General features: G+C 47.9%; 1 protein-coding gene across 4 annotated transcripts in view; it reads left to right on the top strand.

The window, feature by feature from the left end:
* The window catches only part of DOCK1 (dedicator of cytokinesis 1), a 493,249-nt gene that overhangs the window by 436,941 nt on the left and 37,862 nt on the right, over positions 1–18,446 (top strand). For all 4 annotated transcript variants that reach the window (XM_048219065.2, XM_026494391.4, XM_026494390.4 and 1 more), the window contains 3 exons: positions 2,063–2,182; positions 17,124–17,213; positions 17,988–18,092. In XM_048219065.2, coding sequence (XP_048075022.1) covers positions 2,063–2,182; positions 17,124–17,213; positions 17,988–18,092 — 315 coding nt within the window. The remainder of the gene's footprint in view (positions 1–2,062; positions 2,183–17,123; positions 17,214–17,987; positions 18,093–18,446) is intronic.

Below are 18,446 nucleotides of genomic sequence, written 5' to 3'. Positions count from 1 at the left end.
ATGGATGGAAGTGTGGATAGCTAGATGGGTAGATATGTGGATGGATAGATGCATGGAAGGAAGGAAGGATGGAAGTGTGGGTAGGTAGGTGGATGGATGGGTGGATGGATGGATGGATGGATGGATGAGTGGATGTATAAATAGATTTATCCAAATGTGTAAGTAGGTGGCTGGGTGGGCAGATGGATGGATGAGTGGATAGATGAAGGAGATGCTATACAACCTTTAGTTTTACGTTTTAAAACTTTAGCTAATCATTAGATCATCTTTCCCATTACATCCTGATTAAAAAAAATTTGAAAAATTATAAACTGGATAAATAAGAACAGTTAGGAGAGTTAGAATTTAGTTGAGTGACCCAACGTAAAGACCACTCATTCAAGGAATCCTGTTTTCAAACTCAGGGCAGCCCCTCGAGCACCAAAAACCAGAAAAGATTACATTAAAACGGGCATTAAGCAATGTCTGTGGGTGATGAGAAGCATTAAGGAGGACACTGTATTAGGACTGAAACTCCAGCAAGAATCTTCCAGCCTTTGGCCCAACCCCAAAATCTCCAGCATCCCTTGATGCTACAAACCTACACAGGCTGCTGTAGGGACACTGGAGTGTGGACATTTACCGTTGCCTGAAAACAGAAGGGTCCATTACAAAGAAAACAGGAAGAGACTCCATCTGGGGTCCTCATCAGTAGTCATCAATAGACCCCCTTGGGCTTCACATCACATAAAGCTCTCCCAAGGAATGTGATTTAGAGCAATGGAGATTTCCATAGGCAAACCTGACACCAGCCGTGTCACTAGGAATTCTAACAGTCTTCACTTGTTAGAAACCCAAATTTTGGTAATAAGGCATTTTCACAAATATGAAGGTATTTATTTTCACTAGGGAAATTGAAATGGGGTTGATAAAGCACTCACTCACCCTCACTCTCTCATAGCACATAAATGTTCATTGAGCACAGATGGGTTCATCACAGACCGTACGAGGGCGTTTCACATCCCACATCGTAGGCCCGGATACATTATCTTTTCCACTGGGACTCTGGATTTTCCCGTTAAGTGGCAAATGCTCTGTAATTTCTCTCCATATCTTTGACACCATGACGCTTCACAATTTTCCCTAAATACATTTTGATATTGCATTCGGTGTGAACTCACGCTGGTTAATCAGCTCACGAAACGCATTATTTGTATTGTTACGAAGATTGTTCTTCAACGCGACAAATATATTCTTGTTCATTAAAAATTCTCAAATATAATCGTTTTTGGTTATTTTGTCAAAAACAAGAGCGATGAAACTGTTAGCCTTGAGTCCTACTCATCAAGTGGAATCACGTGAGTGTTTAAGTGGAAGTTGCAGAGGGATTGTTACTTCCCTCGTCAATATTTCTTAAGCGATTTTAAACTGCAAGGAAGTTATTCGAGATCGGAACTTTCTTATTTTATTGTAGTTACATGCCAGATCATCTAAAATTTTACATTTATCCCGCACAAAGGTAGAAATCTAGCTATGCCGTGAGAACTCCGTAAGTCATGGATTTTGTAATAATTAATAATTAATGATTTTGTAACAACTGGTTGTAGTCAGGATACGCAAGTCTTATTTTAAGGCAAAACTTAAAGGTATGACTGGTACGTGAGATCCGTGTATCTTCTTCACTGTTGATTAAAATGTTGAGCATCTCAGGACGGAGGCCGGTGCCCCAGGATGCTCACTTGAGACAGCCCCAAATCGCCTGGCTCCTAATTCACCTCAGGAGTTACAAGGTGTTGTCAACAAGCTGACGGTTCTGTGCTTTCCAGAACCTGATGGGTTTCTCTTCTGTATGAATCTAGGCCCAGATTTGCCTCCCTCTTGTCCTTCCTAACTCGTGGGGCCTCTGCACAGAGGTTCGGCCCTCATTTCCAGGCCCCCGCAGCCCTGAGTGTCCCTGGAATCATGGTCTGCGTGCGTGCAGGGCACGTGGGGCTCACTGTGGTGCATTCTGACCGAGGGTGGGCTAGTGGTGGCACTGGACACACTCTCACCTGACACGTGTCATGCTTTGCTTTTGCCTCAGTGGTCGGAGGATGTGTGTGCGGCCCACCTGACCCAGCGGGACGGGTACCAGGCAACAACACAGGGTCAGCTGAAGGAACAGCTCTACCAGGAAATCATCCACTACTTCGACAAAGGCAAGGTAAAAAAAAAAAAAAAAAAAAAAAGGCGTTTTTGTTGTTGTTGTTCTGCTTTCCTCTTTATGCACACCTTCCTGCAGTGGGTTTCGTAACACACGATGTTTGTGGAACCGGACATTTGTTACAGGTTGTGTATTGGAAGTTTTATGCATGGCCCACCCATTGGCACTTCTAAGTGGAAATCCTACCAGAAAACCCTACAGTCTTCCCTTTATACGTGCTCTGATCGTAAGGACTAGAAAGCACAAGTATTTTACGAGTCCTTGCTGGAGAGAACCATGTCCGTTCTGAGCACTTAGAACGAATGGATTCCTTTGACAGTTTGCATTTTCTACGACCACTGAAAAATAGCAATTCTTTGAATCGATTCTTTGACCTGAACCCTGTGGTAAGACCAGTAGTGCCCCATTTGGCAGATTCTAGATTAGTGGGTGACACAAATTATTTATTCCATTGACTTCTGTGGGAAGGAAACCTGCCGTCGTTTTAATCAGCCAGTAATAGACCTCATCAGTGTAGTTTGTGCGATTCACATAAGCTGTAACTATTCGGGGGAAAAAAAGAGCTACTCGAGCTTTGGATGTTTTGAAAATCTGCCACCAAAGGAAACTTCGGAGCTCCTTCTGTGACTTCGTCAGGATTCATAACTCATCTTGGTTACCTGCTCCCCCCCCCCCCCGCCCCACTGGGAGGAAGGTGACCAGAGACTCTGTGGAGGTACTGTGTGAGTCTACAAACTGAGTGGCTTTAAATGACAGCAGTGGGTGCTCTCACCGTCCTGGAGGCTCTAAGCCTGACACGAGCATGTTGGCAGGGCCATGCTCTCTGTGTGAGAATGACGAAAGGGAGGATCTGTTTTGTGCCTTCCTCTTAGTTCCGGGGGTTGCTGGCCACCCTCGGCATCCCATGGGTCCACGTCCGACGGCACATGGCACCCACCCTGTGTGTGTCTCCGTGTCCAGATTTCCCTCTCCCAGGCCCACCAGTCATTGGATTTACTGCCCAATGTGGTAGGACCTCCTCTTCAGTGATCACATCCAAAGATTCTATTTCCAAATAAGGTCACATTCACAGAAACCAGGGATTAGGACTTCAACATATCTTGGGGGGGGGGGGGGCATGGGGGACACACACGCACAATTCTACCCAAAACAGCCCTTATAGCAGGAAAGGATGATGTCCAATAGGGTTTGGTCTAGAGACCAACAGAACCCTATTAGAAAGATAATGTGTGTTTTATTCATTCCCTACTGTCCTAGACAGGACAAAAAATCGAACTATTCAGAATAGTGTGGAGATTGCCCAGAGGCCACTTGGAAATGTTCTCTGGATTACACCTGGTCCTGTAGTGGAACAGTATATATTTCTTCAGGCAACGAGAGACTTTCACAATTAAGGCTGATTACTAAAATTTTATTAGTTCAGCTGGGAGAACCCTATTTCTCAGCAAAGTGCTAGAAGAAATGGGCCTGATTCAGCCATTCCTTGCCCTGATGACTTCCTGGCTTGCTGTGTCCTGGGCTATGGGGTGGACAGAGCAGGAGAGAGACCAGGGAGGACCAAACGTCATCGGGGCTGGAGGAACGTGTGCCTTTGCTCATGTCCATTCTATGCTCTCACAGTTTCGATGTGTCCTCGGACAGCGTCGGCCCCTGAGACTTCTCCCACTACATCACCCCTTGTTCCCTCCCTCACACCCTGTATTTTGGCCGCTTCACCCAAATGGGGGGGGGGGGCCTCACCCACACCAGCCCTTGCTGCCTCTACCCAGCCAGCTTCTGCTGCTCCTGCCCTTGGCTGGTTTCTTCCCATCTCAGCTTGAATGTCACCTCTCCTCTGACCCCCATGATGCCCTCTCCTCCTCTCCAGCACTCTACAGTTTGCAACGATAGGTTTGCATGTGTAGGTCCTCAGCAGGTCTCTCAGTAGGCTCTCAGCTCCATGAGTGTAGTAGCCACACATTTTCTTCCCACCGGGCATCTAATTCTCAAAATGATGCCTGGCACGTAACCAGTGGGCATTCGTTGGATGAATGGAGAAATCAGTGAAAGAGTGAATGAATACTCAGCATTTCAGGTGACTCCTGACAGTGGGAGATGCTCATCTCTAGCAGGACAGTGGCCTTCAATAAACAATAAATCAAAGAACAGAGTCCTTTTCATTTTTAGCAAAGGCAGCCTCATTTGGAGAGGGAAAAAAAAGAATGTGTTCGGTTTAGAATAGAGTGGTTCTCAACCGGGACCCTCAGGGCACATGTGAGGTTGGCATGTCTGGGGGAGTGGACAGCCCTGGCATCTAATGGGTGAAGGTCAGGGACGCTACCGAACATCGTGTAACGTACAGACAGTCACACAACAAGGAATTCTCCAGCCCAAAGTGCCAGTATTGCCAAGGTTGTGAAATCCTGATTTTGAAAAAGCTCAAGTGACAAAGTATTACAGGCAAAAAGAGAACGAGGCAGAGGGAACATTCTCACGTGTTCCTATTTTCTGGAAGAGACGCAGAGACGGTTATGGTAAAGTGACCAGTTAGCTAATCTGGAGTCCGGAAGAGTGTACGTACTTGTTAATCACCGTTGAGGAGGGCTGTCTCCACAGTAGCTGTTAGCCTTGTCTTGGCAAAACGGCTTGAAAAGCCATTTCTGAGGATTTGTCACTTTTCCACAAGCGTGTTCAAAGAACCAAAGTCCCCTCATCCGTCGAAAGCTCACTTTGAGAGTGAGCACAGGTGAGAGAGAAAATTCATCAGATGAGATCTGGAATACCTGGGTGATTAGCTTTGAGTCACAAAAAAATCCTCCTGACATCAACAAGCATGACATTTCCTGGGAAGAAGAGAACAGAAGGAAGCAATCATTCATCGCCTCCATCAGTGCTGATGGGCAGGAATAAGCTGGAGATCCAGCCTCCTGAAGTTCAGTGGCTCTCCGCCACCTGGGGGTATTTTTCACTCGTGCCGCGCGTCCGTCCTGCTGTCCCGGAACCCAGATGGGCACAGGTCCCGCCACAAAGAAACACAGCCATGAAGGGACAGCGAGTTGACAGCTTGGCCCTTGCACGGACTGTCCGGAAATGACCCACATGTTTCTGTTCACACTGTTGGCTAAAGCAAGTCATGGGCCACAACAGGCCCCAGGAGGTGGAAGTGCCCAGAAGGGGAGGCAGACGTGCAGCACCTCCCTCTCTGAGGGCATTTAAGTAGACACATGAGTCGGGCTTCTAACGGAGGGCTCTCAGAGCACGTGGAAATGACCTAAGTAGGTGTATGTTCTAGAAAAGATGATATTCACGCAAATCCCTCCACCTAGTACAGTTCCTCACAATTGGACATGTGAACATAGAGATATGTCACAGAACTTGGTGTTGGGCCTTGGTCCCCATTTCTCCATAGTCGAATTTCCTTCTTCCTTCCGGGTGGGGGCTGGGCATGGTGTGCGCAGCAGGAGAAAATGGGCTCCTGTTCCCTGTGGCTAGAACCCTGGAAACCTGCCCGGCCAGGGAGTGAGCAAGGTGGGAGATCACAGCAGGAGGTATCAGAGTTGGGCACTTTGTGCCACATGGAGGATCACTTTCATTTAGGAGATAAGACTGAGATACGGGTGTCCCTGCCAGGCGGGGGTCTATGCAGTATTTGAGAACAAACATGCCTTTTTGAATATAATGGAATAAGACAAGTGGCGGTGTCATTGCTGTAGATCACCACACTTGACTTTGGGAGGGTCTCGATGTATACATTTCCATACTCTGTTTGCAGATTGCAGTCACCTTGGGGGAAACATATCTCGCGGTGGCTCTTGGGTGGTGGGTGGTAAGTGTTTTAGGCAATGGGAACTTGAGAAGGGCCTCCGTTAATGCGGGGGGACCGCTGCGCAGGTGCACCGGGGAAGCCGGAGCTCAGGCAGCAGGTGGGACTGTAACCTGAGCGTTCTGATCCTGGAGTCATGAAGAACATGTGGCCATTGGTACCTGACGTGTGGCCGGTCCAAACCAAGATGGGCTGTCTGCGTGTAATACACCCACGGGATTTTAAAGACTTAGCGTAAAGTAAAGAATGTTGTTGAGGGCTGAGTTGTTTCTGCCAGAAACTCACATGGTCAAGTCCTAATCTCTAGGACCTCAGGATATGCCAGTGTTTCAACCTCCGTCCTTTAAAGTGGTGATTAAGGTCAAGTGAGGTCACTGGGATGGGCCCTGGCCCATCAGACTAGTGTACTTCTAAGAGGAGATCAGGCATATGGACATACAGTAAGGACCGTGTGAGGACAGAGTGAGAAGAGGTCCATCTACAAGCCAAGGACAAGAGGCTGCCAAAGAAACCATCCCGCCAGTGCCTTGATCTTGGACTTCCAGCCTCCAGAAGTCCGAGGGAATACATGAATGCGGGTGCCCAGTCTGTGGTACCTATATGGCCCCCGGAGCGGCTAACGCAAATGTCAAGTATCTCGCTCATTTTTGTGTGGCTGATTGCATGCCGAAATGATAGTATTGCAGATATTACTAAATTTTACTAAAATTAATTCCACTTTTTCAAAATGTGGCTACTGGTAATTGAAAATGATGTATGTGCCTGCGTTACGTTTCTGTTGGACGGTGCTGATCTGAGCCAAAGACTTTGTTCTTCAGCACCCAGGCCCTGGTCCTACTGGCCCATCTGTCCATGAGCTGGCGTGAAGGGAGGCTTTACCCTTCACCCTCCGGGGCCATCTCAGACAGCTAGCATCGCTTCTATGCCTGTTGGCACTCATGCTGAGTGAATAGTTGAGAAACTAAACGATATCTAGAAGAATTAGAACATGGGGACCAAAGCCAGGAGATAATAGAATTTATGTCAGAAAGACAAGGGAAAGCATGATAACAAGCATCAAAGTTCGATGTTTTTTTTTTGTGATCCAATGTCATTTCTAAAATTTGGATAAAACTGTCAGAAGGGTGGTTGTTATTCCTGTTAGGGGATTTGGAGGGATGGGTGAGTTAGGGGCTCCTTTATGGTAGAGGATTCTCGGAAGGGAAGACACACAGGGCAAATGTTAGGGAAGGAAGGAGGCAGAAACAGAGGGAGTTATGAATGAAGATAAATTGTATGAAACCGAGAAAAGGCAGCATAGCTTTGGTGGAGCAAGATGCAGCCTGGTACTTATTTTATCATTAAAATGTAGCATTATGCCCCTCCGGTATGTTGTCTTCTTTCGTGCTTTGACTGAAGTCAATTATAATCTCATTACCGGTCTCCCAAGCTCTTAAGGATGAGTCAGGTTCTCTCGTCGTGATTTGTGTATCTAAGTGCCTTCGGGCGGGAGAGTTCCTGACAGAGGAGCTCTGTATCTGCACTGCCTTGGCCCGGATCCTACCTGAGGCACTGCCGAACATTCGGGGCTTTGGACAGAAAAGCAGCTGCCAGCGCCAGCTCATCCAGTGTCCTCTTCCTCGTGAGCTCCGTCTTCCCGGCTTCCGGTCCCGGGGGCATTACCATCCTCTCTCCAGGATGTCCAGTTGGACATCCCTCTGTCCAACTACAGGGACAGGCATAAAGGCACCCTCTTCCTGGATTATTCTCAGCACTTCCAGTTGTTTGAACATCCGGATATTTGCCAGATTCTGTTCAATTAGGAAGAATCCGACCTGCTAACCGGTCCGTTCTACTCTGCTCCCTGGGTCACCACTCTCCGTTCTCACAAAGTGGCCACAGTATCTCTCATGGCTTGAATCACTTCAAAGATGCGCAAACCTCTGGGGTCCCCCCACCTCCTGCATAGATAGGTCGAGGCCTCTCACCTCACCTACGGTAGTAGGACTCCACCCCACCCTCAGTCCTCTCTCCACCCACAACATCTTGCCTTTTTTGAGAACATGCTCTTTGATTCCCAGCTGCCTGGACCTGCCATGGTCTTCCCTGAGTGTGGAAGGGCCCTTTGTCACCTGCTGTCACTTTCCCCACACTCTCCCCATCTTGGAGCCTCCCTGCCCCCACCATCCCGGAAGATGTCGTCCTAGGCACTCCTTTCCCTGGCCTTAGAACTATTTATGTGTATCCTGTATCTCCCTACTTGTTGTATCTCGCTCTTCTCAGGCTCCCTAAGTACCCTGGGGTCCTGGTAACATGCGGACTGTGACTCAGTGGGTCTTGGGTGGGACCCGAGGCTCTGTATTTCTAAGCAGCTCCCAGTAATGACAAGGGAGCTGGTCCATGACCACCGCAGTCACCAGGCCCTGCTTTGGCTGAAGCCACTTGAGGGCAGGGCAGGCCAGGCTGTGTCTGATGCTTCTGTGTCCCTCTCAGGGAGACTCGTGCTGCATAGAAACTGGACACTCGGTCAGAAAACGGTTTTAGTGCACTGTATTTTTTAGAGCAGTTTGAGGTTCACAACAAAATTGAATGGAAAGTGCAGGGACTTCCCACACACACGCACACACCCCCGACGCAGGCACAGCCCGCCCCACCGTCAGCACTGCCATTCTGGCTCAGCTTTTATTGAATGGAGCACCTTCTGGCCAGCGCTTGCGCAAAGCCCTTGGAAAGGGCACCATCACTCGGACATGCCACAAAGTACCTTCTGCTAGGCATGTTTGCCTCCTCTGTGAGGTCTTGCTTCCTGACCCAGACTCTGAGTCCCCAAGAGGTCTAAAGGGCCAGGTCCCTGACCTCTCTTCTGCCGTGTGTGCAGGGTTTTTTTTTTGGGGGGGGGAGGGGTTCCGCAGGCTCCTTCCCCGAGCCTGACACTAACTCTGCTTCAGTACCACGGTCCTTGCAGAGGCTATAGATCAGACAAAGACAGTCTTGTAACACCTGGGCTGGCTTTTCCTTCCTGGATCCCGGGCATCTTTTAGAAATGACAGTACTGGTTAGGATGGTTGAAGGAGCTCATCAGTGAGTGAGCAGGACCGCCGCACTGGGAGGGTGCCTGGTAGGGGCCACGCTCTCTGATTTAACAGCCGACCCCAGGTTGCATCCCAGCCCCACGATCTGCGCACAACCTGCAATCCTGCAGCACAGCATCATTAAATCACAAGAATTTGGTTTGATCTTACATTTATCTCATTTTAAGAGGAAAATGTTACAGTTCTGATTTAAAAACATCCATCCGGCTAAGGGCACCTAATGGCACAGTTGAATTTGATGGCTGCAGATCACGAAATTCTAAAATGGAAACTAAACAGGGCCTCAGTCTGGCAAAAGTATGACTCAGTTAAAGCTCCATCCATACAGGCTGTGGCCATGTGGCTGTATCCTTGTGTAATTAAGGAAATCTGCATGATGTCCTTAATGTATGGAGCCTTTACACAGTCTAGAGCTCATCTGCACTGTCTTAAATGTATTCACCTTCCTGCGGGACCCAGGAGCTTACAGAATCCAAGGCAGGGATGTCCCCAAAGACCTTGGCGGGCAGTAAAGAAGCGGGCGCCTGTGGAAGGCGTCCCAGAGGCTGTGGGGACAGCAGAGGACAAGGGACCGGAGTTGGAGTGTATTAAAAGTTTCTCTGCCTTTGTGCTCTGAACGCTGCAACGCTGAATGGATTTTCTAGGGCTTTATACCAGCCACTCCGGCTTTTGAATTATGTCCTGTTATCTTTCTGTGTTTCTTCCACACGAAGTCATTCTTCTATTTTTGCTTTTCTATCACTTTAAAAAGTTTTGAATGTCTTTCAGCCAAGCTCTTGGGCTTTTCATCTTTTTCTTTCTCTCCATAAAACGTCATTTCCATCTGTTTCCCCTTTCATTCTTTTACGGTTCTTCCTTCCTGGGCTAATAACCACTCCTAGCTCCTTTTCCATTCTGTTTTTACCACCCGTTTGAGCGTCCCCCTGAAAGCCTTCTGTCGGGTTTCATCCTGGCAGACGGGTGTTCTTTCCCGAACATGCTCTGCATTGTCTGTCTTATTGTGTTTGGTTGAGGCCTAGTAATTTTCAATAAAGCCCTTAATCCAAGTGCTTCGCTGAAAATTACCAGGCTTCTCTATGGAGGATGAGTCAAAAATAGAAGCCCTGCTCTCAGGAAGATGTAGTTGGAGTGAGGGAGGCAGTGTTAACCGGCGTTGAGCCACCTCTGAAACCAGGAATCAGCCTGGCAGCGCCTGGGGAGGGGAGCATGACTGCTGGCCCACGTGCTGTGTGAAGCTCCGTGACTGTTTCCAACTGGAGCTCGGTTTCCTTTTCCCTTAAAATAACCTCGCCTTGACAAAGTTCGCACTTTGCCTTGCGCCCAAGTCAAAAATGAGGCATCTCGCATCTTCCTGTGAACTAAAAATAGGGATTTGGTGAAATGGTTCGATTTCTTCTCTAAGTATTTGGGGTGAAGTTTTCTCATCCAGTGAGTTTCCCTTTTAAAGCGAGGTGGTTATTCCGAGAACTACAGGGACAGACATAAAGACGCCCTCTTCCTGGATTATTCTCAGCACTTCCATTTGTTTGAACATCCGGATATTTGCCAGATTCTGTTCAATTAGGAAGGATCCGACCCGCTAACATGTTGATATTGACTTGCTCCTATATAAAAAGAATCTTTTTTTTTTTTTTTTTTTTTATCAAAGCTGAGCAAAATCAATGCTTGGAGTCCGTAACCACACTCCTCCCCACTCTCTGCAGGGTCTGTAACAGGTGTTTCCACGACCAAGCATACTTGTGCCAAGGGCACCCATCAGTGATGGAGGCCTGCCTCTAGGCCTGCCAGTCTGCCCCAGGGCTCGTGTGCAAGCAGATAAATAACAAAACCTTCCTCTGGTCTGTCATGCTGGTGGGTGCTGAGTCTACCTGTCTAACAAAGGCTTCATGGAGGAGGTGACATTTAGATTGGCTCCTGAGGAATGAGATAAAGTTTGCCTGGTGATGACTGGGAGAAGCAGGAATTGTAAGGAGTGGGAGTAGCACGGGTACACAGGTACAAAGGCGAGAGCTCCTGAGGCCATCTTGCTTTTCTGGGGACGCCACGAAATGTGTCTGTAGGGTCGGAGGTGAGGGATCCTGAGACACACTGATGTAGGGGATTGAGAGCCAGTTTGCCCTTGACCTTGTACATCTCCTGAAGACTGGATTTACTCCATCAGGTACAAGGAGCCATTGAGACTCATGAGAAGAGGCAACAGTGACTTCATTCTCGTCTTGCCCAGCAGAGGAGGGTGGTGTTGCTGGGGGAGGGAGGGGCTGCAGACCCTCGGGGAGGCCAGAACAGTAGTCCTGCGACGTGGAGGCCCTAGGCACGGTGGCCGGCAGCAGCGATCAGGAAAGGGAGGTGACATCTCCAGAGACTCGAAGTCAGCTGATCACACAGCGCCTCTTAAATGGGTCAGTGTCAGAGGAGCAAATGCCAGGAGGAGCCAGGGTGCCTGGCAGAGCCCAGTTGCCCGAGGCAGAGTGAGGGTTAGCGTCCTCATGTGGCTGCAAAGTTGGAAGACGTGCTTCTGCTAAGTCCAGTGAGGTTTGATTTCCTGCGAAGCAGTTAAAGCCGTTCCGAGTGATGAGGCTCCGTTTCTGTCACGTGTTAATTCTCTTTTCAAAGTAGTTGACTTTCCAGCTAGTGGTTACCCAGGCGATGTGACTCCACTCTGCCCTCCACGTGTCCCTGGCATATGCTCCTCCACTGGTCTGTATCTGTCCCTGTATGTTCTGCTTCCGTCCTGTCAGAGGACTGGCACCTACGCACCACACCTACCCTGTGCCCCAGAGCCCCTTCCCCATCCCTGGACTGGCACCTACGCACCACACCTACCCTGTGCCCCAGAGCCCCATCCCCAGCCCATCTGTCCTGCCCCCTGCAGTGTCTGTGCTTTTTCTCTATAGATAATACACATTCGCCTACAACCATGCCCTTTTTTCTCCCATTTTTAAAAGAAGTTCTCCCTTGTTCTGACTCCTCTCTCCAGCTACTGTCTGTCAGTCTCTTCCTTTCTACACTGTTCCTCAAAGAGCTGTCTGTACTCACTTGTGTCCCTCTCCCCTATTCTCTAGAGCCCGCTCGCATCATAGGTGCCTGATAGCTACCTGCAGAATGAAGCAATGTCCCTTCTTTGCAGCCCGATTTAGGCTTTTCGAAGTCTTACAGAACTACAGATGTGCTGGCCTGAAGAAAAAATGCAAAACCTCTGTGTTTTAAAGATATGTTTCCTTCCTCAACTTCCCTTTCAGAGTGTTAGAAGCTGAGCAAATAGTTTCCTGTTCTGACAGGTAAAGAATTTCTGTGGGGGAAAAACAGGCCACGTTCATGAACGTGACTTAGATGGGCAGTGATTCCTTGAGTACTTGACTGCACTAGAGGGGAAGGGTTTATTGTTGATTCAGTTTGAGAACCTTATCACAAAGGCTTCCTGAGCCCAGCCCAAGTCCCAGGTCCCGCTGGTTTTGCGCCCCGTCTGACCAGCTTTCTCGGGTGCTGGCTCCGTCTCGTGCACCCTCAAGGAGAGGACAGCATTGATACTGTCCGGTCGGGCGGCTCTGGGCTGCACACCACAGAGAGAGAGTGCACCTGCTGGGCTGGGAAGGCGGGGCCTGACCCTCTCTCTGAGAAAAGTCGTTGGAAAAATGTGGATCCTTAGATCTGATCAGCAAACGCCAGCTGGAAATACCAGGAGGACCAAGGATGAGGTTTGGCTCAGGAAAGCAAGTAGGCCTAGAGAGAGGGCGATGACTGCAGGGTCTCTATTTTTTCAGCTGAGTCACAGCCCTTGGAATCACCATGGCCCTTCTCATGACACACATCTTCCCTGGGGACTCCCTCCCCTCACGCTAGAGGGGCTGGAAAGAGACTGTCACTCGCAGGCTCCTGGACTCGCTCACTGGACGAGACCTAAAGCTAGTTCTGGGCCACTTCACGCCCCTTTGGGCTGAGGGGCCTCAGCTGGTGCTCTGGACTCTTCCATACCATAGCACCCTCATCCATGCAAACGTCAAAGACCTATGTGGGACGGGAAATTCAGAGGTAGTTGAATATGAGTCTTCCCCCAACAACTGCCTGGAAAAACAGCTGAATTGTAAAGGAATGACTGAAACTCAGGCATCCCATAAAACGTCCTCACAGTGGGTGCCTGAGTGGCTCAGTCCGTTAAGTGTCTGCCTGCGGCTCAGGTCGTGATCCTGGGGTCCTGCGATCAAGCTCCATGGTGGGCTCCAGGCTCCGCGAGGAGTCTGCTTCTCCCTCTTTCCCCTGCTCCCGTGCTCTCTCTTTCAAATAAATAAATAAATAAATAAATAAATAAATAAATAAAATCCTAAAAAAAAAATGTCTTCACTGGTGAGACTCACTTACAGCTAGTAAGTGAATTAAACCAGAGTTGTCCACACTGTCCCAGTGAGTCGTCGCCAGCCTGAATTATTGGTAAAGGACAGTTGTCCTCGCTGGCGTCTTCTCTCTCGTCTGCCATAGCTCCCTTGTCCAGTGAGGTCAGTGTTGTCGTCCTGTCAGACTGGCCCACCATCGACGGAACAGTTCTCCGTAGGAAATCAATAGCTGGTCTGCTCGCTACAGCCACTGCTGTCTGGAAACTAAGGGAGGACTTTCATCAGAAGAAGAAAAAAGTTTCAGACGCCTGTGTGGCACAGTCGGTTGAGTGTCCAACTGTTGTTTCTGCTTGGGTCATGGTCTCAGGGTTGTGAGATCGAGCCCCCGCCTTGAGCACGGTGTCTGCCTGAAATTCTCTCTCCCTCTCCCTGCCCCTCCTGCTTGTGCACTCTCTCAAATAAGTAAATCTTTTTAAAAAGAAGAAACAAAAGTTTGTATTCATGAAACTTGAAGAAATGGGACTTCCTGAAACTTGGAGGTCCAGAATGATGGCGCAAAGATGGTCCTCTCAAGAGCACGTGGGAGCTAAGATCATCTGATGGAAAGAGATGGTGGGACGGACACGCTCCGTGCTGCAAGTAGCTAGCGATGTTAAGAACGCAATAAAATGGATTAGGATTTTAATCAGAAAACAAGGTTGTGTGAGGACCTGGTGCTTTTTCATTCAGGGCTGTGTTAAACCTCGTAGCCTGGCCCAGGAGCTAAGGGAGGACACCCACTGGTTAAAGCGATTCTTTAACGGAGGTGATCTAAATCTTGATCGCGTTGAATCTGTCTTCTCCCTGGTACTGAAATATCTTCCAGGGTGTTCACATCAGAAATATGAATTGCCCACACTCCTTAGAGCCCTATCCATTTAAAAGTAGACGAAAATCTCCCTAATGCAGACTCCGTTAAGACCCTGGGGGGAGGAATGGGGAGAAGGTGTATTTATAGAAAATCTGATAGAAAACACAACCATGTCGTCTCAGAGTGAGTTGGATAACATATTTATTCAAGACTAACATTTCTTTTAAAAACAATTACTTTCAATATGTATCTAAAGCATCTCATCTGTCATTTAGGATAAAAACAGATTAAGCTCTTACTCGGTAATAAATTAGATGCCCAAACATTCTAGGCAGCTAATAGAGTGTGTGTTCACTTGCAGAAAACTTAAAGAAAAGTCTCGTGACAGAGAGTCACAAGTAAAAGTAATGTTTCTTTGAAATGGAAATACACTAAGGGAGGAATTGGTCACTGGAGCTTAAAAGAAATATTGAAAGTGGGAGAGGCTTCCCCTTCCCAGAAACGTGAGCTTGGGCCCTGGCAGAGGATGGGGGAGGATCTCGAGCAGCAGATTAAAATATTCAGAGAATGCAGGGCAGCCCTGAAAGCTCTTGCAGGGTGGAGACAGTGGCAGCCCTGGGAAGGGGAACAGGTGTGTGGACCCAGGCAGGGCATCTTGGCCACTTTCTTTCTTCCCTGGGCGCTGGTCCCATCTCAGAAATCTTTTTCTACTCCGGGCTTATTTTTATTTTGTCTTGCAGGGTATTAAAGTGTAACTCTTATTCCAGAATAGCTTTTTTTCCTTATAAAAAAATAGCAGATGGTTTATTTAAGTAGTAGCTATAAAGAGTATTTTAACTCTTTTGGGCTGTTCAGTAATACATAAGACCTCGATAGGTCATTCTAGTAAGAAGCAAAGACCAACTCGCAGGCAAGTCCTCAGTGACATGGGTGCCAGGAGGGGACCTGGCAGTTTGTGATCTCAGTGGGAGCCTGGAGTTGGTGACCAGCCTAGTATCCTTTCAGTAGGAGGGGGTGGGAGAAGCTGGAAGTGCTAGCATAGCGTCGCTATGGGCTGAATATTTGCATTCTTCCCCCCCACACACATCCCCAACCACCAAATTCATATGTTGATCCGCCACATGATAGTATTTGGAGATGGGGCCTTTGGGAGGTAAGTCTGTTTATATTGGGTCATGAGTAGGGTTGGCCCCCATGATGGGATTCCTGCTCTTCTAAGACGAGAAAGAGCTCTCTCAAGGTCCTGTGAGCACACAGTGAGAAGGTGCTGGTCCACAAGTCAGGAAGAGAGCCCTCACCAAGCCCTCAATCTGCCGGCACCTTGATCTTGGACTTCCCAGCTTCCAGAACTGTGAGAAATAAATGTCTGCTGTTTAAGCCACCCCATATGTGGTACTTTATCATAACAACCCAAACTAAGGCAGTCATCAAAAGCAAAAACTTTGGAAAAAGATCAAGCTAGGCCACATACACCTCTCTGTGCCCTTGAGTAACTTACTGACCTGTCTGATCCCCAACTTCCTTATCTGCAAAATGGGTATAATGAAGTCCCACCTGACAAGGCAAGGGACTTGCTGGACAGAGAGCAAGCTTGGAATCACTTGTCCTGACTTGAGCGCTACCATCTTGTGGGAATCAGGAAACGGATGGTTCCTGGCTGGGGACAGTATGTGGGATGGTGTGGTGCTTTCCTGATTTGAAGTCAACAACCTTCAGTTCTTCTGATAAACATTCTTGAGTTGGCCCTCGTCTGGGGTCCAGTGGTGTTCATGAATGTTCCGTCCCTCAAGTGGCTTGTGGTCTTTGAGGAGGAATGACAAAGAAGTACTCCAGTGTCTCTACATAACCAGAAGCTTGGAAGTTGGGGGATCCTGGGTCATCGTGGGAGCACAAGGAGAGTTGACACCCAAAGGCTTCCTGGAGGAGATGGTTCCTCCATATGTGACCTATTCTTCTGGAGTAAACCATTATTTTTCCCAAGAAAAATAAGGGAAATTCAGGCCTTACCATAGGCATCAACAAATTATTCCGTAATGTCAAAGTTTATCAGCTTTCTAATAAATCAGTTACCTGATTGGAAATCCCCTTTCAAACTACTACCACAAAAAGTTCCCCCTCCCAAAATGTTGGCAGGCTTTATAGCCTCACAGTATTTGCACACAGAAAGCAACTCCTCGCGAGCTCTAATTTAGAGTTGAAATGTATCCTGTTCTTTCTGACAGTCCAGTGTTTATTCAAGGGGACGATTTGGGAAAGTAGCAAAACCAGGCTCCTTGTAGCCTCTCGTGCATGGCGCTTCCTTCCCCCGGCTCCCCTGCTGCTCCAGCCCATGGGCTTCGGCAGCCATATCTGGCATCAGGAGAGTGGACAGAGCAGGCCAGAACCGGCGGGCAGACCGCTCTGACCCTGGGCAGAGGCCAACATGACTGATGAGCCAGTAGTGGACCCGTTTAGTCAACTGACGTCTGTCATGAGCCAAAGGACATGAGCCTCTAGAAAATACTTGTATTTTTCTTTTTTTTTTATTATTATTTTTTTAAAGATTTTTATTTATTTATTTGACAGAGATAGAGACAGCCAGCGAGAGAGGGAACACAAGCAGGGGGAGTGGGAAAGGAAGAAGCAGGCTCATAGCGGAGGAGCCTGACGTGGGGCTCGATCCCACAACGCCGGGATCACGCCCTGAGCCGACGGCAGACGCTTAACCGCTGTGCCACCCAGGCGCCCCAATACTTGTATTTTTCTAACATTATTCTTGTAGTGTTTTCAGATTCGGAAAGCGTATTTCCAAATTGTTTATGATGAACATTTGTATTACTATTTTCATTCCTTGACTGCACAATTTAGCTTTGGGTTTCTGTTTCTCCGTTTCCTTCTTTTTTCCTCACAGATGTGGGAGGAGGCCATTGCTCTTGGTAAAGAACTTGCCGAACAATATGAAAACGAAATGTTTGATTACGAACAACTCAGCGAGTTGCTGGTAGGTCTCCTTCTCTTTCTAGTTAAATGAACACAGGCGATCCACACTTGTTTTTCTGGGTTTTCCCTTTCTGTTTTAACTTGGAGAGTCTGTTTGGGTCTTCTGTGGCCTTGACCATGGTCTTCCATTTTGTCCAGGAGGATGGTCTTGGCATATTTGCTGGCCGGTTCTGGCCCACGACGACTCACTTTTATTCCCAGCTGAGCTCTGGAAACCAGACTCTAAGATTTCTCTGAGCATTTGCATGTGAACGACCGCCGACCCCATGTGTACAGTCCTCTTGATGGCCCAAGAGTCTCTGAGAATCTCTCTGCTGGATTATAACTGACCCCATCGGTGAGGGGGGTTGGTGATGGAAGAGTAGCCCAGACCTTTCTCCTGCCATTAATTTAGACCAGAATTCTGTCCTTTTAAATTCTTCTTTAATGTATCCCAGTATCTAATTGATACCAGTTGTAAAATACTTAAGACCAGCTATTTAATCAAAAGAAAAACCATTTCTGTGGCACCTCTTTGGTTATCAGAAACATGGATAAATCCTACCGGTTACCGAATTTGGCTCTTTTGATCAGATTCCCTGCTAAACACTGGGGGTGAGTGACAAATTCTGTCAAAGCCATGTGGCAAGGTGACCAGATGCCTGTGTCCGCACTGCACCTCCCACAGCCTCACCCTCCCACCCAACAGGAATTGCCAGAGCTTGAAGAACCCACTGGAAGATTCTAGAAGAACCTGAATACTATTCAAACCTGAAATTTTCTTTCTTCCTTTCAGAAAAAACAGGCTCAATTTTATGAAAACATCGTCAAAGTGATAAGACCTAAGCCCGACTATTTCGCTGTTGGCTACTACGGACAAGGATTCCCCACATTCCTTCGGGTAAATTTTGATTCTGTTTAATCTGAGCCAGGATTGCTCCCTGGTCAGAGAGCCCCTTCCCCTTCTGAGGAATGATTTGGACTTTGCATCCATGGGCCAGAGTCTGAATTTGTGTTCTTAATAGCTCTGTGCTTAGCTTAGGGTGTGAAAGAAGGCCTGATGGTATTTTCTTTAATTGCATATAAACTTTCCATCTGCTTTTTCCTAAACAGAACTGGAGATTTATGTGTGTTTTTTTAAGTTGTGGTAAAATATACAAATAACTTAAAATTTACCATCTTAACCGATTTTAAGTGTACAGTTCAGTGGTATTAACATCATTGTGCAGTCATCCATCTCCAGAACTTCTTCATC

This window comes from Ursus arctos, unplaced genomic scaffold, assembly GCF_023065955.2.
Source record: "Ursus arctos isolate Adak ecotype North America unplaced genomic scaffold, UrsArc2.0 scaffold_7, whole genome shotgun sequence".
Taxonomy (NCBI): Eukaryota; Metazoa; Chordata; class Mammalia; order Carnivora; family Ursidae; genus Ursus; species Ursus arctos.
The sequence above is the reverse complement of the archived record's forward strand: the minus strand, read 5'-3'. Positions and strand labels throughout refer to the sequence as shown.